The sequence below is a fragment of the Schistocerca nitens genome, chromosome 2 (genome assembly GCF_023898315.1).
Source record: "Schistocerca nitens isolate TAMUIC-IGC-003100 chromosome 2, iqSchNite1.1, whole genome shotgun sequence".
Classification (NCBI taxonomy): domain Eukaryota; kingdom Metazoa; phylum Arthropoda; class Insecta; order Orthoptera; family Acrididae; genus Schistocerca; species Schistocerca nitens.
Genome location: NC_064615.1, coordinates 769,167,960 through 769,191,266, shown reverse-complemented (window position 1 = coordinate 769,191,266; position 23,307 = coordinate 769,167,960). Strand labels below are relative to the sequence as shown.

Here is a 23,307-nt window from a genome sequence, read left to right as displayed (position 1 = left end):
GCTATGTGAACATGCTTTGAATTTCTTAAGTCACAGAATGTTTGATTCTCATTTAAAGCTTAACACTTTGAGGGCCAGCCACTTAGAAGAATTTTGAGCCCAGAAGACCAGACCTTTACATTATTACTTAAAATTTTACTGGCACATTAATGTGATGTATCGAAGTGTAACACATGCAAAAAAGACAAATATTATATGCAAATGCTTAGCTTCTCTTGTAGCTACACTATGTGCATTAATTTATACCATTAACTTTTCCTATTTGTGTATTCGCGCTACTTAACAGTGATATTGCTATAGGCTGACTACACCACGTGTCCTATGCTCTGAATCACTACATTTATATGTGACACGTATTGTGAGAGATGAAAGCTGAATTTCAGAAACCGTTTTTCACTGTCGTGTTTACATGTTAAGGTCTGAAGAGGAATTGCTAGCCCAGTTAACTACGGCACCTGGAAAACAACAGATATAGTTTATGATTTAGTCAGCACAATCGCTATTTCTCTTCAATTAGACGAGGTATAAACAGCTTCAGTCTAATATTTCATAACAGCCCAAGCACGTTTCAGTAGCGGCTGCATTTACATGGGAGCGAAAATCGATAGTGCAATTGGAAAACCGACAACCAGAAGCTGATTTCCAGAATCGATTTTGAAGTGTTTACATGACCAAAGCGCATCGCGATCTCAATTTCAATGCTTCGGAAACTAACATTCTGTGTTTGGTGGAATTCGGTTATATACACTCCTGGAAATGGAAAAAAGAACACATTGACACCGGTGTGTCAGACCCACCATACTTGCTCCGGACACTGCGAGAGGGCTGTACAAGCAATGATCACACGCACGGCACAGCGGACACACCAGGAACCGCGGTGTTGGCAGTCGAATGGCGCTAGCTGCGCAGCATTTGTGCACCGCCGCCGTCAGTGTCAGCCAGTTTGCCGTGGCATACGGAGCTCCATCGCAGTCTTTAACACTGGTAGCATGCCGCGACAGCGTGGACGTGAACCGTATGTGCAGTTGACGGACTTTGAGCGAGGGCATATAGTGGGCATGCGGGAGGCCGGGTGGACGTACCGCCGAATTGCTCAACACGTGGGGCGTGAGGTCTCCACAGTACATCGATGTTGTCGCCAGTGGTCGGCGGAAGGTGCACGTGCCCGTCGACCTGGGACCGGACCGCAGCGACGCACGGATGCACGCCAAGACCGTAGGATCCTACGCAGTGCCGTAGGGGACCGCACCGCCACTTCCCAGCAAATTAGGGACACTGTTGCTCCTGGGGTATCGGCGAGGACCATTCGCAACCGTCTCCATGAAGCTGGGCTACGGTCCCGCACACCGTTAGGCCGTCTTCCGCTCACGCCCCAACATCGTGCAGCCCGCCTCCAGTGGTGTCGCGACAGGCGTGAATGGAGGGACGAATGGAGACGTGTCGTCTTCAGCGATGAGAGTCGCTTCTGCCTTGGTGCCAATGATGGTCGTATGCGTGTTTGGCGCCGTGCAGGTGAGCGCCACAATCAGGACTGCATACGACCAAGGCACACAGGGCCAACACCCGGCATCATGGTGTGGGGAGCGATCTCCTACACTGGCCGTACACCACTGGTGATCGTCGAGGGGACGGTACATCCAAACCGTCATCGAACCCATCGTTCTACCATTCCTAGACCGGCAAGGGAACTTGCTGTTCCAACAGGCCAATGCACGTCCGCATGTATCCCGTGCCGCCCAACGTGCTCTAGAAGGTGTAAGTCAACTACCCTGGCCAGCAAGATCTCCGGATCTGTCCCCCATTGAGCATGTTTGGGACTGGATGAAGCGTTGTCTCACGCGGTCTGCACGTCCAGCACGAACGCTGGTCCAACTGAGGCGCCAGGTGGAAATGGCATGGCAAGCCGTTCCACAGGACTACATCCAGCATCTCTACGATCGTCTCCATGGGAGAATAGCAGCCTGCATTGCTGCGAAAGGTGGATATACACTGTACTAGTGCCGACATTGTGCATGCTCTGTACCTGTGTCTATGTGCCTGTGGTTCTGTCAGTGTGATCATGTGATGTATCTGACCCCAGGAATGTGTCAATAAAGTTTCCCCTTCCTGGGACAATGAATTCACGGTGTTCTTATTTCAATTTCCAGGAGTGTACGTTTGTAATTTGACTTCTCCACTGTCAACCTTATGTGCTTGTTCCATTTCGTGTTGCTTTCCATTGTTATATTTAGATATTTAATTGACATTTCTGTGTCAAGCAGAACACCATAAATAATGTATTTCAATATTATATGATTGTTTTTCCTATTCATCGGTATCAATTTAAATTTTTTCCACATATAGAGCAAGCTGCCATTCATCAATCCAAATAGAATTGTGTCCAAGTGACCCTATATCCTCTTAACAGTCACTTAAAGACAATGCTGTCTCATGCACCACAGCATCATCATCATCATCATCATCATCATCATCATCATCATCATCAAACAATCACAGATTCCTGCTCATTCTATCTGTCAGATCATTTATGTATACAGAGAACAGGAGCAGTACTGTCACATTTCCCATGGGCACTTCAAATGACATCCTTCCCTCTGATGAACACTTGCCATTGAGAAAAACATACTGGCTTCCTTTATTTAAGAAGTCTTTCAGCCACTCATGTTGGATCTGTTACCTCTGCTCTGACCTTCATTATCAGTCTGCAGTGGGGCACTGTGTCAAATCCAGGAATATAGAATCTGCATGGTGTCCTTTGTCCATAGTCCACAGGGTATCATGAGAAAAGCCAAGCAGTGTTCTACTCAAGCAATCCGTGCCAATTAGTGAGCAGAAGCTTTTCTGTCTCAAGTAAATGTGAGAGCACGTATCTTCTCGAACATACTATTAATTATGTACAATTTTACTTCAAAGCTTTCCTCACTTATAGGTTTCCCACCATTGTCACTGCCACTTCTTTTAAAAATCTCGTGGTAATGTTATTCAGAAGTTCAAAGTGTGTCTGTTGAAGTGTGTCTGTTAATAGGCACCTGTCATTATTGTTACCTCATAAATTAAGATGAAGAAAATTGTGGCAGAGCTTAAAAATTTATCGAATATCTGATCATTTGTGAAATAAATTGTGGGTGTTGTGTGTAGAACATTTACAGGAGAAGCAAACTGAATAAATAAATAAAAATTAAACTAATAATGAAATGGTGTTCATTGTGGTAGTATGAAGGTCTTGAAAAATTCTTTAAGACAAAACATAAAATAAAGTCTTCATTTTGTAATAGTTCTTGCTTTTAAACTTTTTTTCTGTGCTGAGTAATATCAGTCGTTTGTTTGAGATTTAGTCCATACCTGTGATTTCCTTCTTTGATACTCTGAAATTACTTTTTATACCAGTAATTAACACACTAGTGTATAGGGAATTGTCATTGTGACATATGAACAAACATCAGTGGTTAGAGGCTATCCCTTTTCTCTTTCAGAACCCTACAACATTTATTGTTTTTCTTACTTTGATTGATTGCTTCACATAGTGACTTTTTGTACTCATGACATCAGGAAGTAGTATATAATCATCCAGCATGTTTAATCTCACATAAATGTTATTTTTTAGAAGTTCCAGCCGCCCCTTAATGCCTGACTTCTTTGATATCAGAGAATCCTTGTGTATCCATGCTGTTGACTACAGTTTCTGACTTGCATTGCTACAAATCTTCATTCAGTTGTGTTTAATGCACCCATAGAGAAGAATTTCAGTTTCCTCAGAGAAATACATGTTGATCATGCTCAACAAAATTTGATTAGATCAGAACTATTGATGTTTGAACTTTATGCAGTAACAGTTTACAATGAACACTATATAGATATTATTTAAAATTTTCAGCTTGCACCAGAATAATTTTATACAGGCTGGTCAGAAACAGTCTGGAAAAAGGTGCGGCAGAGTAGGTTGCACTGAGAAATAATTGTTAAGAAAAAAACTCAATACACCATTTCTGAGATAATCAGCTTTGACATTGGCCAATCAGGTCGTTGCACATGCAAATTCAAGCAATCTGCCAGAGACATTGTCGCTGGACATTGGATGTTAGTAAGGACGAAAAACCAAAGGATGAGCAGTCTCATGCATGGCATCTATGCCATCAGAACAGGTGACACTAATTGTATCTTCTGGGCTGCTTGAAAGGACAAGTGTCATGAGAGTCAAGGAGAGAGGAAGAAGAAATGAAAGAATGAACAGATCAGAACAGTACTTAAGAATGCAACAGAAAATGAACTGTATTATAAAGCTGTGACACCCACCTAGTATCTTAACAGCATCTCACATATATGTGGCATATGTGCTGTTCAGCACACAACCTCCATGTGCTCCAATGAAGATTCACTACTGAAACATGTTTTTATTGACACAAGAGTTTTAACTTTCAACCAGAAATGAGGCTTCATCTGCCACCTAATATTTTCACTGCTCAAATGTTTGGGTGTGGTGAAAACAAGATGCGCGAGAAATTACAGTATGGGTATTTGTCCAAATTTTCAAGGGAGGCAAAGAGTCTGTTATGGAAAAATGGGGTATCAAATTAAACTGTGTGAGATCTAGTTTTTCAACAAAAGACTTAAATACTTGAAAGAAATCATGGTAATTAAGTTTTTCTTAAATACCTTAATTACCTTTAAGCAATTAAACAATTAATTATTTTTAGAAACTAGACCTCATGCAGGTCAATTTGATACCTCATTTGCCCATTTCTCTTTGTTTAGCTATGAAAATTTGGATGAAAATTTTCCTTCGAATCACTTATTAAGTTATCCTTACTTATTTAGCTCCCGTAAATAGAATTCCTAACAAAATTTGTAAATTGTCATTTTTTGCATTTAATTAGGATTTTTACATTATTTTTAATAATTTTAAATTGAACATTTACTATTTTTCTGTCTTTGTACAGAGGAGCTGTGTTATGGCCTATGTTGGTGGCTCTGTGAGATTCTGTGTCTGTCAAACACTTCGCACTCAGTAAAAGTCAACAGCCTCCCAATGTATACTCCTCAGCTTCTCATTACAGTAATTAGCAACTCTACTAAAGGAGTAACCCAACAACTTGAGAATGAAAGCATGATTTAAACTTCTCTTATCATACAGTGACTTACTTGTACTGAATATAACACATTAGTCATCAAAATGAACATCATTACAAAATCATCGATGACATTGACATTATTGTTTGTCGGATGTTCGGGTTGCTGATATTCTGTGGGGCAGTGTATGGTGTGGATGTGTCTTTGCTGCACTTGTAATGACATCAGGTGCAACTCAACTAAACTCAACACCACACAAAGCCCAAAAGGAGTACTTCACACAACAACAGAACATAACCTAAAGAAAAATGATTCCTAATAGAGATATCTTTAATTCCTGAGAAAGATGATATTATCCCTCTTCCCACTAATGCAAAATTTGTCACATTTATTCATTTATGTGCTATTACAGTATGGGAGTTTCTGATCAGTCCACTAATTTTAATCAGAATTATTACTGCTAAAATCATGAAAAATCTCATACCCTCTCAGCTCCATTTATCATAAAAATCTTTTTCATTTATTCTTCATGAGAAGAGGAAGAGAAAAAAAATAGGAACAGGAGAAAATCGAACTACTTCTTGTCAAGTGTTCTGTCTCTGCATAGGATACATGATTTTATTGTGCCAGAGAGAGACTGCTGCAGACAAGTTTAACCTTGTGAATGTTGATGTTTTCTAGAGATACTGAATATTCAGTGATGCTCTGAGAGTGCAGCCAGAAGCTTAGTTGTTGTTCACAGTCAAATTCAATATTTCATTTTGTACCCACTAGTCTTTTTCTAGTAAGTTGTCAAAGATTTTGTCATAATTCACCTAAAGATGTCTGGATGTCATAATTCACCTAAAGATGTCTGGCTGTTGGCAGATAAAATATCATGTTTAACAGCAATTGGTGACTGACAGCAATCCTGAATCATCATTGAGATTTAACTTTGTCATAAGAATAGTGCCTCATTTAATTCTTATTTTCCTCCATAGCCATGTTAACATAATCATTTTTGCCCATTTGTAAAAATATATGACTTTTAACACTTAAAATTCATTGGAAAATCTCTGACATTTGTATTTGATTTGTAGGGTGGAGTATGTGGACTTCCTAGGGCGTACTCGAAAATGCTTGAAAGAAGATTTAGAGAGGATGAAGACAATAGATAGTGAATTCCAGAGGACTTTGTCTAAGGAGCCCAACCAAGATGTTCATCCTCCAGATGTGCTGCTAACAGATCAAATTAGTGAGCGGCCTGAATTTCTTCAGAAGCTTCATGAAGTGTGGGAAGAGCAAGAGAAACAGTTGAAAGAAAAACAGAACATCCACTACCAGGATGTCTTCTTCAACGGTGTGTATCTCTTTCAGATAGGATAGTAACAGTGATAAACAGGCATGTTATGAAGCCTGAGTTATGTACTGTATATCTTTATGTGAACATATTTTGAATTATTTCTCTGAAAACTACCAGCAATTGTTTTCTGTAATCTCTTAAGGTAATGAATCATTCTGTCAGTGCTAGCTGGATGTAAGTTAATTGATTAGTTATGTTCGTAAATGCATTTGATAGTGCATAAGTATAGTTGTAATTGTGATTCCTCTACTGAAGCGGGTGCTATACTCAGTGGCACACTGGACTCACATTCAGGACAGTGGTTCAGATCCCCATATGGTCATACATTGTTTTATTTTCCACTGTTATCCTAAATTGTGCGAGATAAATGCCAGGGTTATTCCATTGAAAAGGACATGTCTTACCTGAATCTCCATCTTTCCGCTAATACGCAGCTCTCAGTCATAAATGAATTAAATATTTTCTTTCAAAATATGAGTAAAAACTCAAATTCAAAAACTTGTGAAAATTATTTCACCTAGATCAGAGATACTCAATTCCTTTCTTACTTAACAGAATGTATGTTCATAACTATAGTTAGATTTGTTTTTAGATTTATTTTAATTACAAAAATTATTTCCCTTTTTATTGTAGTGGCTTTTTTTGGCAATCCTTTCCTTCCAGATAACTTTTTCATTTATGTGTGATCTAACAAATCCTGAATGATTAAAACATCAGAATAAGATGCACACAACTCAATGTATTCTGCTCCAGTTTTATTTTCTCTTCAGAGAAATATAGAACTGTCACTCTGTCAGTCAAATCTGACTTCTGCTTTGTACAATATATTTAATTCATATCTCACTATAAATACTTCTATTACAGTAGAATATCATATTACACAGTCAGAGGCTTAGCCAACATTATACATATTACTGTCATCATGAACTGTTTCTTTTGGAAAACTTGTGTCTTGAATAAAGAGCTGCCATATTCTCATGGCCATTGGCTATCAGCTAAAAGGTTGCATTGTCCATCATGGCAAAGATTCACATCAAACACAAAAGACAATTCTCCATTGTCATTATTCCCATGAACTTAACGTAAAATAAATAAAAAACTATACATCCATACATACAGTAAAACATAATTATCATAAATACATTACAATATTAAAATGCAAAGATTCAAGGTCATTGGTCAGGTTGGAAAGACAACAATATCAGCAATATTAATTTGTGATCTTACAAATGTGCATTATTTACATATATTTTCATAATTTGTAGAGGACCGTGAAAACCTCCACTGCTGTAAAATTTATTCATAAACACATCCTGTTCTAATTTGGGCATGCCCACTGAATGTCCTGATGCCCACTGAATGTCCTGATTCTTCACAATATCTCTTCCTTAAGATTTTTGTTGTTACTAGCCATTTTATGAGGAAAATTAATCATAATAATGATAGATACCAGCGAACTATATATAGTCAACACTGAAAAACTCTAATCATGTGCTGTACAGATGGACTGAATTGCTGAACACAGTTTGAAATACACCTACTAGAGACTACTTAATCTCATTGACATGAGCGATTTATGTAATGTGCCATTTATGTTTAATTTGCAGCTCTAATTTTTCTTTCAAAATTATTATTTAACATTTTGATGATGCAGATGAACTAAAAGAAAATAAGTAATAAAACTCTATGAACCACTTAGTATGGCCTCTGTGAGCAGTTTTCTTTATTTAGCCATGCCACTCAAAATGTTAAACAGTCCTTTTTGACATGTGAGCAGTTTTTACCATAATGTTGATCATTGTCAGCTCAAATACACACCTGCTTGCAGCAGCGTATTCTGACAGTTGGATTCACTCGTATTTTGTTACCAAGATAACTAACTGCTTTTCCATCAACATGTACACACGTATTACAACAACATATTTTCTCCTCGTTGAAGTTATACTGCTACAAATCTTCTGGCAAATGTGAGTAAATATTGAGTAACTCTACTCTGTTCTGCAGAGGCCAGAGCACACGGTGTCGGATACTACGCATTCTCAACTGACGAAAGGGCACGTGCGACACAGCAGGCAGCACTGGAGCGCCTGAGGCAAGAGACTAAGGCATTGCAGCAAGTTGCCAAGCAGAAGGCCACACAAGCACTGACACAGAGTGCAGCACGTGTGGATGCTGCTAAGAAGAGGATGCTGAAGTTGCTGCAGGCTGCTGTTGGAGGAGAACAACAGAGTGGTACAGCAGCAGGTAATTTGGTATATTAACCCCCAAAAGGAGATTCAAACTGTATTTTCTGTAGTGTTTCAGATTAATAAATGTCCAAATTCCTCTTTATTTGTGTGTGTGTGTGTGTGTGTGTGTGTGTGTGTGTGTGTTAAATGCATGCATGTGCTGCAATTTTTGATGTACTGTATACATCTTTTACTGAGTACGAGATTGAAGTAAATGATTTCTGCACCAGCACATGTAATGAAGATTTTACTACATTCATATTATTTTTCTCACAGATATAAATTACTGTGACAGAAATTTATACCACCAGGAATGCTTGCCATTTTATTTTGATGTGCCAGGCCTAGTCATGTTCCTGTAACAGGTTACAAGGTTTTGCAAACTGATTTCTTTCTCTAAGGTAAAAATCGAGTGATAATTAATGCCACCACAGTTTTTTTTTTTTTTAAATCCTGAGTTAATTTTACTATTTCGTTCATAACATAGCGTTTCCTAGCTGTGCCAGTTGGCTCAGACAGTTGCTTTTGTGAAGACCAATACTGGATTCCAGAGGACGGCTATTCTCCAACCTGTAGCTCAGTGGTTCATAACCTCCATGTAATTGCCTCCTGACGCATAAAATGAAAATTTCTGATTGGTAAAAGCAAAATGGGTTAGATGAAGATTTAGTGGTCATTTTAAATTGTTAAAAATAATCTTTGTTACCAAAATTTCATTAGGCTCTAAAATGTAGTGCATCATCAACATGAGCTACTTTATATCTACTGCAGGATACAAGCCTCCCCTAGATATTTCCACACATTGCGATCGTTAGTGATACAAGTCATTGTTGCTCCAGCATATCTGGTAGTGTCATCTGCCTACCATAAATAATTTTGTCTTCTCAGTCTTTTCTTATTTCTCGGAATCCAGAAAAGAACTTACTTTGGCTGCCTACCATCCATATTCCTGATCACTGTCCAGCCCACTTATACTTCCTTGCACCACTATTATAGTTATGTCTCCCTTTCTAATCTGTTCTGTAATCCATTTGTGCATTTTCCTCTGTCTACCAGTAATTTTCAACATGCATTTCTCCATTAGTTGAGGAACTGTACTCAAATTTTGAATGATCTTCACTTTGAAAGATCATGTCTCACTGTCATGACTCAAAACCATTAATAAGAATTATTCATTAATGTTCAGTTTCATACACATTCATCATCATCATCACCATCACCATCATCTTGAACAGTTCCCAGCCCCATATTGAGTCTGTAACATAAGCCCATAATTTTTCCATTACGGTTCAGTCCTCACCTCTTTTCTTCAACACACTCCTCCATATCTTGCAGATGTCTTCTTGGTAGTTATCTTTTCATCTCCATTTCATTTATCTTCCTGGGAATCCTCTTGTTTTCTGTGTAGTTAAGTGCCCATACCATCTTAGCTTTTATGTTTCTATCCTACTCTACAAGGGTTCTTCTTTCAGTTTCCCTTACCCTTTCATTCTTCATCCGACCTCTTCTTGTTACTCCTATCCTACTTCTGAGGAACTTCATTTAACATTCATGCATTCATATACATTAAAAGCTTCATTTTGAAAATTTAATTAGTTTACTAACAGCACTGAAGGTCAGCTTTACTATTCTTTTTTTTATTATTTATTTTACTGTCTATCTGGTGATAGTAATCAATTGCCATCAGTAACAAAATCTAATAGTAACTGTTTTTCCAGATTTGGAAGACTAGCCTGGGTTCTAAGACAATTTTCCATGGCTGAATGAATATTTTCAGGTAGTGAATGTTGATCCTTGCAGAGTCAACATACTATATTTTTGTAGAACAGAATTAGCATTGTTTTAGCAATCACTCTGTATTTAGTAGATATTATTATTGGGAGAACTCTTAAGAATACCAATTTCATTCACCATGACTTACAGGCATAAAAGTATACTTTTGGTTACAATAGCACTGAAAATAAAAATAAAGAACTGAACAAACTTGGTACAAGACCTTTGATGTGCAGTGGAGGACAACAAACCAAATATAAAAAAAGGATGGTTATAAATTAGCAGAACCAAACACCCCATTGACTCACTGTACTTCGGTTTACTGAAAAACATAGAAAACATATGAGTTTCAGTTTTTCAGACATTAATGAAGTGTTATAATTTATTTCTCATTTTAAAAATTAGAGTGTTAATTTTTTCCAGTTAATGTTTAATTAGTTATTGGATTTTGTTTGATCTCATTCAGGGGTAATGGTTTCACAAAGGTTTGGAACCACTGCTATGCATAATGGTCTGGTTGCCCTTTACTCCTACTAAATAGTGATGGGAGCTGACAGTATTGTTTTCAAAGGCAAGTGATTTCAACAGGATGGCCAATATTTCAGGAAATAAGGTTTAACAGCCGTAGCAGGAAGCAGCAGTTTTCTTAGCTCTGTTCGTGGAAACAGGAAATGGCCAGTGGAAATATTTGAATTATGTCCGTGGGTTTGAATGGTCTAAGGCCTGAATGTTATTATAATTTCCTGGAGCAGTTTTGAAGCTCATGGAATCAGAAGTCCACTGGCAACCAATGTGGGGCTCATGAGATTGAGGTTGTGTTGCGGAGTGTGTTTCTGAAGTTGGTAGTTAGCAATCACTAAAGTTGTTTTCTCAGGGCAGCAGCTTTGAGAGTCACAAGTGTGTTCCCATGTGCAGGCGTGGGACACAACCAGTGTTGCTGTTTAGTGAGTGTACACATACTTTGTTGGAAGAGGCTGCATAGTGGAGTGTGAAGCCGTTAGCCAACTGGAAGCATCATTTAACAAATGAGGTGGCCTTGGTGAGGTTTATTAGAAGGTAACAAATTCCATTTCATTCCATTAGAAATTTGAAGTATAGAGTTCTTGTGTGTGTACTCATCCTTTTTGACTTAGATTGTTACTGTGTTTTGTTTATGGGGGAAGTTACTGATGATGAGAGAAAGGAAAAAAAACTGTTTGAGATGGCACTGTGGCTGTTTGTGGTGCATGTTTTGCAGGTAGTTGGATTGCTACAGGGCAAGTATTAGTGGTATATGAGTAATGGCAATTTTAACCCTGTCCGAAGAGATTTCGGGATTGTAGCCGGTCGTCATAAATACCACTCCACAATATTTCTACTGGACACCTGCCAGTCATCTTCAAGTGAGCCACTGAAGACTGATGAAGACATTCTCTGCTCCATTCTATGTAGCGTGCTGAGAGTATTTCTGCGCATGCGTCAGAGTCACAGTGACAGAAGGATCACATCACCTGTAAAGAGGGCTCTTGCTGGTGGAACTGTGAAGATCAGCTGTATTCAATATTGCCAATCGCCATAGCCTTTGGAGTATTATGACGTCTTCATCTGGAGAATATCTTGGAGATGACAGGATTCCAAGCATTATCCAGCTGGTAGCCGCTGTCATGGTTCTTTAGATTTTCCACGATGCATATTTGAACAGATTCTTTTATAATGGAGTTCCCAAAAAATGTTACTGTAGTGAAAATTAATGTTTTGTCATACTCCAGTGAATGTCCATGGGAGATACAAAGGACCGCAACTGCAGGCTTTCTCTGTTGCAAAAGGTGAGTGTAATGTTTATGTTCGGTGCAGCGTTCTTCCACTGTGCATGTTGTTTGTTCTTGTGGTGTCACAGCCAGACACCACACGTGCTAGGTGGTAGCTTAAATCGGCCGCGGTCCTGTAGTACATGTCGGACCCGCGTGTCGCCACTGTGTGATCACAAACCTAGCGCCACCACAAGGCAGGTCTCGAGAGACTGACTCGAACTCAGCCCCAGTTGTACGGACGACAGAGCTAGCGACTAGACGTACGAAGCCTTTCTCTCTCATTAGCCGAGAGACAGAATAGCCTTCAGCTAAGTTAATGGCTACGAACTAGCAAGGCGCCATTAGCCTTACAGTGATTGTAATTAAAGTCTCCTTTGTGCGATGTACCACAATGAGTTATTAAAGATAAGTATTATACCAGCTACGTACTTTTCTTCATAGCATTAATTACGTATCCTGTTCCAGTACTTCACGCCCGTCTGCGTTAGTCTCGCGTGCCCTTTAAGCCACCTCTATCTACAAGGTGTTGGCCCAGCTGCCGACACATCAGTTCTGTATAGGACTGGCAAGGTAATTTGTAAATTCCACCATCCACCATAACAAATCATCCTTTGCTGATCCCAGCAAGTCTGAAATCTTGGATGCAGGGCAGAAAATCACTTTCACCACCATCTTAGATTTCTAACCTGCTGGTATCAGTGAAGGATAATTTGTTATTGTGGATGGTGGAAATTTACAAAATACCTTGCCAGTGTGGTATAGCCTATATAGGACAAAGAACATACACAGTGGAAGAACGCTGCACAGAACATAAACGTTCCACTCACCTTTTGCAACCCAGAAAGTCTGCAATTGCAGAACATTGTATCTCCAGTGGACATTCAGTAACTATGACAAAACATTAATTTTGGCCACAACAACATCTTATTAGGACTCCATTATGAAAGAATCCATTGAAATAAACATTTTGGAAAATCTAATGAACTATGACAGCGGCTACCAGCTGGATAATGCGTGGAACTCCATCATCTCCAAGATTTGCTCCAGACAAAGATGCCAGAATGCTCCAATTGCTGCGGCGAGCAGCAGTACCAATGACAGCTGATCTTCGCAGTTCCACCAGCAAGGGCTCTGCCACCATGTGATGTGGTCCATATGTCACCTTGACTCTGATGCATGCATGGCAATATTCTCAGTGCACTATATAGGGCAGAGTGGAGAAAGTCATTGTCAGTCTTCAATGACTTGCCTGAAGATGACTGGCAGGTGTCCAGTCGAAATATCATGGAGTCAAGTTTACGATGACGGGCTGAAATCCCGAAACCTCTTCAAACATATAATTCACCAGGAAATTGTAAATTTTACAATTTTAACCTATCTCATCAGTTAAAGTGAGACTGGCCACCCTTATTTAGGCTGATAGTATTTGTATGGCAGTGCATGGAATTAAACTGGGTCCATCAGTAAAAGTTCCCGATCAGATCGGTGGATAAGAACATCACACATGTCTCACGTGCTTCACATTGCTGGTGGGGTATATTGATTGTGACCACAGATGAGAGCGTGGTTTTGCATGATGCCACAGAATGGGAAGTAATGTTTCACTCTATAATACTGAGAAAATTTTTGGTAAAAACAGTTACATTGATAGTCTAGAAAATGTATGTGTTGCTCGGATGTGTTTTAAAATATATGAGGGAAGTTCATTTCATGCTGTATTGCATTATTGACAAATATTCCAAGACCAAAAACCATAACTGGGAATTGTCAAATACTAACATTAATATACAGTGTCGCAGTTCCTCATACAACTGTTAGAAGTTTTATAATAGAAACGATTGTCTTTTAAAATTGTTAAAGGAATACAAATTCTTTGGCTCTGACAAAATAATTTTCGTTAACTAAAACAACTGCACAAAGTCAAGATGAAACAAATTTATTGTATGTTTATTCATAAGTATGTTATGAGAATGGGAAACTGACTTCAGTTGAAATACAATCTCCGTAATTTTCACATTGTGCCAAAAATGACAGTACCAACAGCGATGTGTAAATGCTTCAGGCTTATCCAAGTCATCACATTAGCAGAAAAATTGGAAAAAATGACCTTTGTGAGCAGATGGAGGTGAAAGAAACCATTTTGCTGTGAAACACTATATCATATTGTAAGTCGAAAGTGAGGGATATTTTCTCCACTAGACGAATGCCAAGATGACTCCTGCTAATAGGTCATGGTCAGCACCTTCCTCCCCTTTTCTTACCCATGATTGAAACTTATAAAATGATGTAAATTCTTAAACTGTATTATTATTATTATTATTATTATTATTATTATCCTATCATTTCATAGTTCCATACTTTGTATTGTTTTATTTTCTTTCAGTAGTGTGTGTGTATGTGTGTGTGTGTGTGTGTGTTTTGGAATATTACATGCATTGTGTTGCTGCCATATGTATCCAATTGGATAAAATTAAATAAATAACAAAATAGGGATCTGGACAGTCATGTGCCCATGCTTGAGCACCAATGGAATTCTGCAGAGTTAGTTTTCTGCGTGATACCATGTAAGAGTACATCTTCTTTTGCTGTTATGCTGTGCTTGGTAATTCATATCTAAACATGCTAGATTATTTGTTACCATATCTAAACACACATTGTGAAGATCGGTGATGGTATCTTTGCCCTTCTCAATTTTAAATATTTCCTGATAGTGTTTTTTTTTAATGTTGGATCAAACATATTACAAATTGAGACATTCATTTTCTCTCTTGGGTGAAAAAAGTGCAGAAACCAGAAGGATGAATCATTTAGAACTTGCAGCTGTTTGATAAAGAGGATTACTGTAAACAGACTCCAACACCAGAATGTTTTGCATTCTGATATTTCTTTCTATCTTGAATTTAATCCCTTTCAGCCAACCTGGTGCCATTAACCATGGAATGTTAAGCACTAATCTTCCAACCATTCTTCATCCTTTCCTTCCACTCTTCTATTCTCATGAACTCTCCCTGTTTTAATGTTCTCAAGGCTCTAGATTCATCTTTAAAGGTTTTATGCTTCTGCTTGAGATGCTGCTATCAGTGAGTCTCCCTTTACATTGTTTTATTATTACTTAAACTTAATGGCCGGCCGAAGTGGCCGCGCGGTTCTGGCGCTGCAGTCTGGAACCGCGAGACCGCTACGGTCGCAGGTTCGAATCCTGCCTCGGGCATGGATGTGTGTGATGTCCTTAGGTTAGTTAGGTTTAACTAGTTCTAAGTTCTAGGGGACTAATGACCTCAGCAGTTGAGTCCCATAGTGCTCAGAGCCATTTGAACCATTTTGAAGTTAAACTTAATGACTATTGTGACACTTACAAATCTGCTAGTAGTTGACAGCAATATTTAGAAAAAGCCTAATGTTTAGCTTCTGAGTTGAAGAGTGTGGAGTTCCAAAGTGTCTGTTTAAATTTAAGACTATCTTTCTCATTTGTTGTACATTACATAACAAATACGGTTTTCACTTACAACCAGTGTCGGAGATAGCTCCATCCATCCTCACTCCTGTCCAGGCTGCAATGGAAGCTACTCAGAAGGATGTCTTAGCACGAAGAACAGAACAGTTAGAAAACAGGGAAAAGGAGGAGGAAACTGGTAAGTTATATGTGCAACATTCACGTTCATATTAGAATATGTAAGAATTGTTTAATACTTTTGAATTCAAGTTATTGTGTTTGATTCCATTTTTATGCTCTCTCATGTCAGCGCATTATGTCTCTCTTTACGTATTTCAAATATTTTGTGTGGTCAGATATTTGAGCCATTAATTTCCATTCATATGTGAATATATTGGATTGTCAGTATACCTCCTTGATGAAAAACAGGAGTAGGCACACTTAAGAAAGCCCTGGTCACAGAATTGTGAAAGTATTACTTTTCTCTGGCAGTTCATAAATGAGCAGTGGAGAGCAAACGTGCTTGTTATTACATACAGTCTTATGCTGATAAGAAAATAATGCCAACATGAAACTACAATCAAATATGAAAGACTTCTGGGAACTAACTGATTAAAAAAGGATTTGCTTCTCAAAAATCAATTTCTGTATTTTGTTGAAGGTTTATATTAATGAAAGGGGCATTATGGGGCTGCTCTGCCCTCTTAAGACATTTTGCATACTTATAGGACTTGTAGGTCACTGCTCAAACATCAGTTTGCTAAAGCAGTACAGTGCTATTCTCAAACAAATGCAAAAAAAGGTGCCTTTGAAAATCTGAAGATTTTAGAGGACTGTTAAGTACAAAACATTCAAGCATTTTAACAGAATTGCAATTATAGCAGAGTCTGTGACGTCAAAGTCTTGTATAATCACGAAGTTGGTAATATATTTTCAGCAGTAGCAGCAAGTTTTTTCACTTTTATTTGAATCTAAATTTATTTTCAAATGTAAATTCAGTTAACAAATATTGAATCACTTTAAAAAAACATCTTTTTTATTATTAATTACTAATTGCATAAAAAGGAGAGTTGTGTTGTGGTCTTCAGTCCAAAGACTGGTTTTATGCAGCTCTCTATACTAGTTTGTCTGTGCAAACCTCTTCATATCTGCATAATTACTGCAAGCAACATGCATTTGAACCTTATTACTGTATTCAAGTCGTGGTCTCCATCTACAATTTTTACCTCCCACATTTCCTTCCATTATCAAACTGACAATTCCTTGGTGCCTCAGAATATGTGCTATCAATCTTTCCTTTATTTTAGTCAAGTTGTGCCACAAATTTCTTTTTTCCCCAGATTGATTCAGTACCTTCTCATTAGGTATTTGATTCACTCCTTCAATTTTCAACATTCTTCTGTAGCACCACATATCAAAAGCTTTTATTCCCATTTGTCTGAACTGTTTATCAACCATGTTTCAGTTCCATACAAGGCTATGATCAATGCAAATACCTTCAAAAAAAAAACTTCCTAACATTTAAATTTATATTTGATATTAATGAATTTCCCATTTTCAGAAATGTTTCTTTTGCTACTAGCAGTCTGTGCCTTATATCCTCTCTACTATTTTCTACTCATATAATGATTTTCATTTACTACTTTTAGTATCTTGTTTCCTGATCTAATACCCCCAGCATTGCCTCATTTAATTCAACTAAATTCCATTGGCCTTGTTTTATGTTTGTTACTATATATAACCTTTTTTCAAGACACTAGACATTCATTCAACTGCTCTGAAACTCCATTCATTGCCATGTCTGACAGAATTACACGACCTGGCAATCTTGCAGACCTTTTTTTATCAATTCACAGTATATTAAAATTTAATACAAATATAGAAAATATTACATAGGAAATAAAATACTTTTCTATTTATAGAGATTGAACATTATATAGTCTTCACATTTAACAATAATGCCCTTTGTGCTTCTGTATCAAATCTCAGTTTACTTTTCCAATTATTAGTAATTAAAAATAGAAAAGTGTTTTTTTTTTTTAATGTGGTTCAATATTTGTTAATTAACTTTTCCACTTGAAACGGCAAAACAAAAAAAATAAATAAATAAATAAATAAAAATAAAAATAATAATAATAATAATAATAATAATAATAATTTGAAATGGAACCAGCAACTTCATGATTATAAGAGTTTTACGCTATGCACTCAGATTACAGTGACCCTGTTAAAATGCTCAGAATGTTTTGTGTTGAGCAGTGCTCCAAAATCTTTGAATATTTGAAGGTGAATGAAAGAATAGCATGAAACAGTTGTAACTGGCACCACAACCAAACATGAACTGTGTATTTTGCCATATTCAGCATTCTTGCTGCAACATAAATGACATTTTGTATGCTTCTTGCTTAAGGTACTTGACTTAGTGTCATCCTGCATGGTTTCAGACTGTTTTTCCATTGTAATTCAACATTTCCTCTCTGATTGTTGCTAGTCACCATATTGGATAGTCTAAATAAGGATTGGACCTATACCACGATGAATCCAAAAATGTAAACAACATTAAAGACACTAAACAGATTTCAGTTTGGCAAGCTGCAATGTGCACTTTTGCCTTTTCTTGAAAGAAAAACATTCTGATTATGTGCCAGTCTATGAAATCAGCTTCATTTCTTTTTATTCATGTACTGATGCATACACAATTTGTCAGTAAGTCTTACATGTTTTCCAGCAGTTTGATCCTTTTGTCAGATGTATCTTACGGGTTTGCATGAAATGTGTTGTTCCACTGATTGAGGAAGTGTGATGTTTGACTAACCACTTAGTTCTTTGTACTGAAACTTGCTTTACCCATATACAATTTGAAATGACATTGTTGAAAGGCAGTGAGTAAGAAAAAAGTTCAGCAAATGATACTCCAGAGTTCAACTGAAAGAAAATAAAATAAATATGTTAAAAGTTGCATACAGCAGCTATGAAAATATCTAATTTAATAAGATAGTCTAAATGTCAGCACTGATTGAGGCAGGGCAGTGAGTAAGATGCCAGGCTCATATAAAGGGGATACAGCTTTCAAATCCCCGTCAGCTTTCAAATCCTCATCAGCTTTCAAATCCCCATCTGGTCCTTCCTATTTTGCTTTCCTGTAGTTGCTGTAAATCACTTAAAGGTAATGTCAAAATGACGCAGGTTGTTTCCCGCCCAATCTGTTTCCACTTTGTGGTTATGCCTCATCTTTAATGACCTCATAATCAATGATTAGATGTTAAATAATTAGCTTCCTATCTGTGTACTAGTAGAAATGGTAGGGCATAAATTCAGAAACACTGAAAATTAATTGTACATAACAGTAACCTATTAATTATACATTGTCTAATTATTGACTTTCCTTCTTGTGGATTGTCCCTTTCATCATAAATAGTAAAAGTACCATGCATAGCTAAAAGATATGTAAGTTATATCAGTGCTTTATGTCTTACATAGAGGATCACTTTCACTCCTTTTTGTCACTTTGGGTTACATATATGTACATTATTTTGAATGTTTCTCTGGTTTTCATCCAGATGTCATGTCCAGGTGATATTTCACCAACCTGACTTGTTGTCACCATCTTTATAAAGCCTCCCTCCTGCTTTCAGTCTTGGGCTGGCAGTAACTGAGCTTGACTATGCTGACAAGGTGTTGGGTGAAATGTGTGGTTGGGAGATGAGCCACAATTCTCAGTCTCTGTGCTGCAGTTGCCAGGTTTGCAATGCTGCTGTTGCTGAGTAAGCATATCCCTGAGGTGTTGTCTTAGCTGTTCCATTGCTGTGATGTGAGCAGATCTTTCCACAGGCTGCTGTAGTGCTTTGAGCATGAGCATGCTCAAGACTGGCTCTGAAGCCTTGCTTGGTTGGATACTGTTATCCTAATTAAAAGTTCATCATATAGCTGGATCTCTACAGGTATTGTTAAGGCATTGTCCCAGAACTGTTGACAAGGCGCCTTCATAATTGATGATATATCCTTTAAAGATGCTCTGTGCCAGCTGACTTTGTTGGTAGTTCTTTATTTATGTGACCCTTATGCTCCACACATTTTTCCTGCACCATTCACATAGTCTGGCCTGTGTACATTATCCCACACTGACATGGAATCTGGTAGATTCCTGGTTTCCAGAATTCCAGAATTGTAAGCTGTCCTTAACAGACCCCAACAAGGTTTCTGTCTTGGGTTATGGGTGAAACACGCACTTGAAATTATATTTCTGGAGCACTGCCCCATTTCACTGAAATGTTCCTGAAGTAATTGATACACCCCACAGCAACAGGTTTTTGTTCTTCATCTGCAAGTTGCGTCCTAGACATTCTGGAGCTGATAGTTGCTGTAACAGCTCTTATGGGAAATTGTGCTACAACTCCTCTGCTAAACTATCTTGTTCAGAGATTTTGCAAGCCTTGTGCACTACTGAGCATAGGACACATTTTGGTTATGAAAAAGTGTGACAGCTGAAAGCATGCAAGTGGACAAAGATTTTGGTGGCTGAGAAGTGCAGGGCTGGGATTTTAGCAGCAGATGGGACTGAACTGAATAGAATTTATTGAAGAAGCTACAGTGGAGATTCCATCATGGCTGCAGGACCATAGCTAGGAAGGTGACCTCAGCTGCCACCAGTCACCTAATAATGAACTACAACACCTTCCTGTAGTTGAGATCAGTATAAGAATGAGGGCTCACTTAAAACATTAGTACCCTTCAAATATGACAGACAACACAGTAAGATTAGATGCTTTGTATCAAAGATATTTTGAAAAGGTTTTACTTTTGAAATTCCATAAATTAGGGTGTATATGACCCGGGAGAGCCGGGAAAATGCGAGAATTTTTTGTCCGGGAGAAAACCGAGAAAAACCTGGGAATTTTTTAGAATCCCAGGGAGTTTTCATTGTTTTAGTTTTCAGTTAAATTTTTGTGATTCTGACTGGTAAGAACCAATACTCTAACAAAGGACACTACTGTATCCCACTTCTGCAGAATAATAATGCAGTAACAAAACATAAACGAGAGAAAAAAATAAAAATAAAACTTAAGTCACAAAGGAATTGTGCAATATACAATAACAAAACACAGTGCTCATACAAGCGTCTGCCAACAGCAAAGTGTGTCAAAGGCTTTGGGAAGACTATACAATCCTTCCTAACAACAAATTGCCTCTGATGAGCATGACGTGACAACTGTTTACATTAGATTCGTTTGAGCAGTTGCGGGTGGGCTCTTGCGCATGTGCAGTTGAGTCGCGTATGAGTGGTACTAGATTGTGGTAGTACCGTCTCCCACTTCTGGCTAAAGATGTGTGGCTGGGCGCCATTATCTTATATTGCCCCGGTTCGGAAATATCGTAGAACCGGGGCTGATGCACAGAGCAATCTGAGTTGTAGTGAGGAGGTGAGTAGTCTCCATGTGACCTGTGTTTACATTTAGTGATTTTGCTGTTTCCTCTTCATTTATTGTTCTCACATTAAATGAAAACAAAATAGATTTCTGTAGCCAGGAACTATCAAATGTATTAAAATATGTTCGCATAATTATGGAAGGCTAAAATATCTTATTAGTTTTAGGTTTTATTTCCACCTTTCTGACAGTCCAGCATTAATTGCATTGCAGAACAATGAAGTTATTTTTGTCAGTTTGCTAAAGAGATTTGGGTACATGTTTTCCATCTTCTAGCTCGTATGGCATTATGCCATAATAAAGAATCAAACGTGAGATAATACAGTACTGGCACTCAAGAAAATTTACATCTGAATCTGGATATACGAATGTGCACTTTAAGCCGAATTGTGCATTTCAGTATGGTTCACGAAATTCTGATGCTAACTTTTCTTATTTGTGTGCTCGCGCTACTTAAGAGTGATTTTGCTAATGGCTGACTACATCATGTGTCCTATGCTGTGATCAGCTGGTGAGATCACGTGACATGAGCTATGACTGGCTTACAAAAGTGCATATCAATCTCAATTTCAGTGCTTCGTAAAGTAACATGCGGTGTTTATTGGAATTCGAATTTATAACTTCGTAACACGAAAATATGCAGCGTTCTTGTTGCTGCACATCAAAGATCTTCCAAAACGTGTTTTTTTTCCCCGAGTTTCGTTTTCTAAAGTGCCGGGAAATTCTACATTGGTGTATAAAACCATAAACATTCGTCGGTATATAAAACCATAAACATTCAAAGGATTGATAAGTTTTACAGTGCCGAGGAAAAGTATATTGTCACTTAACACGGAAAAAGTGTATTTTCACCTGGGAGAAACTGTATTTTCAACTGGGAAATCCGGGAATTTTTTTTCCTTGTCCATGTATACACCCTGTAAATGCAATATGAAAGTATTTACATAGTCTTTTAAAAAAGAACTCTCTGTAATTGACAGAGTCTCATTTAATTAAAAATGTAGAACTGACTCCAAATTCTGCCGTTCGTTGAAACGTTAACTTTAATCACATAACAATGAAAACACATTTTAAATGATCAGTATCAACACTTTACTTTTCTTTAACAGGTTTCCACCTTAAAATATCCAAAACAAGTAAGTTTCAACTACGTTCAATTTATTCTTGTCTACGAGAACTACCATAGCATAACAATTTACACTACTTACACTACATTTAACAGCCGGCCAAAGTGGCCGTGCGGTTAAAGGCGCTGCAGTCTGGAACCGCAAGACCACTACGGTCGCAGGTTCGAATCCTGCCTCGGGCATGGATGTTTGTGATGTCCTTAGGTTAGTTAGGTTTAACTAGTTCTAAGTTCTAGGGGACTAATGACCTCAGCAGTTGAGTCCCATAGTGCTCAGAGCCATTTGAACCATTTGAACTACATTTAACAAACCATAACATTTTACACCGTGTATAAAAACTAATGTAACTCTGATAACTAATCACCACAGGACAACACAACACAGAACTATGAGTGCACCACCTTAATGGTAGACTGTCAAGCACTATGCTTTCTGCATGCAAAAACATCATCCTACTAGTTATTTCTCATGCAGCAGAATGTAAATACTTTACACACCTTAAGATAGATAGATTTTGAAATAGGCCAGCTTAGCAGCACTAGATATGCATAGATACCATTTAAGCTAGATAACTAGGGAGCATTATGCACCACATCTAACTTGGAATTACTTGTACTTTTAATTAACTCTCACTGGCAGTGAATATCAAAAGGCCACGCCGATGCTGCCTTATCACAAATTACCAAATCATCGGTTCTTTGCGCACATTGAGTGTGGCAAATTGTCAATACATTTTCTTCTATATTTCACCAGGATACAATTGGAATAAAGCCAAAATAATCCTAATATGTAAGAAAGGTAGTACTAAAGATATAAACTATTGCCCTATTAGCCTCCTGTCTATACTGTACAAGGTTTTTATTGGAATCCCGACTATCAGATTGAGCACTACACTCATCGTGGCCCAACCCATTGAATAAGCTGGGTTACGTGCAGTGTTTAGCAAAATTGATTGTACCCTTACACTGAGTGAAAGAATTAGTAGAACTAATGAGTAACATCTACCTCTTTGCATTGCCTTCATAGTTTTTGAAAAGCCAATTGATTCAGTCACCCACCTGTGCTTGAGGCCCTAAGAGAAGAAACAATAGGGTAGGCCTATACTAAAATATTATACAACA

General features: G+C 37.9%; 1 protein-coding gene across 1 annotated transcript in view; it reads left to right on the top strand.

The window, feature by feature from the left end:
• Positions 1-23,307, top strand: part of LOC126237010 (coiled-coil domain-containing protein 174) — a 57,884-nt gene that overhangs the window by 20,468 nt on the left and 14,109 nt on the right. The window contains exons 4-6 of the mRNA XM_049946738.1: positions 6,147-6,406; positions 8,414-8,653; positions 15,713-15,832. Of these exons, the coding sequence (XP_049802695.1) occupies positions 6,147-6,406; positions 8,414-8,653; positions 15,713-15,832 (620 nt within the window). The remainder of the gene's footprint in view (positions 1-6,146; positions 6,407-8,413; positions 8,654-15,712; positions 15,833-23,307) is intronic.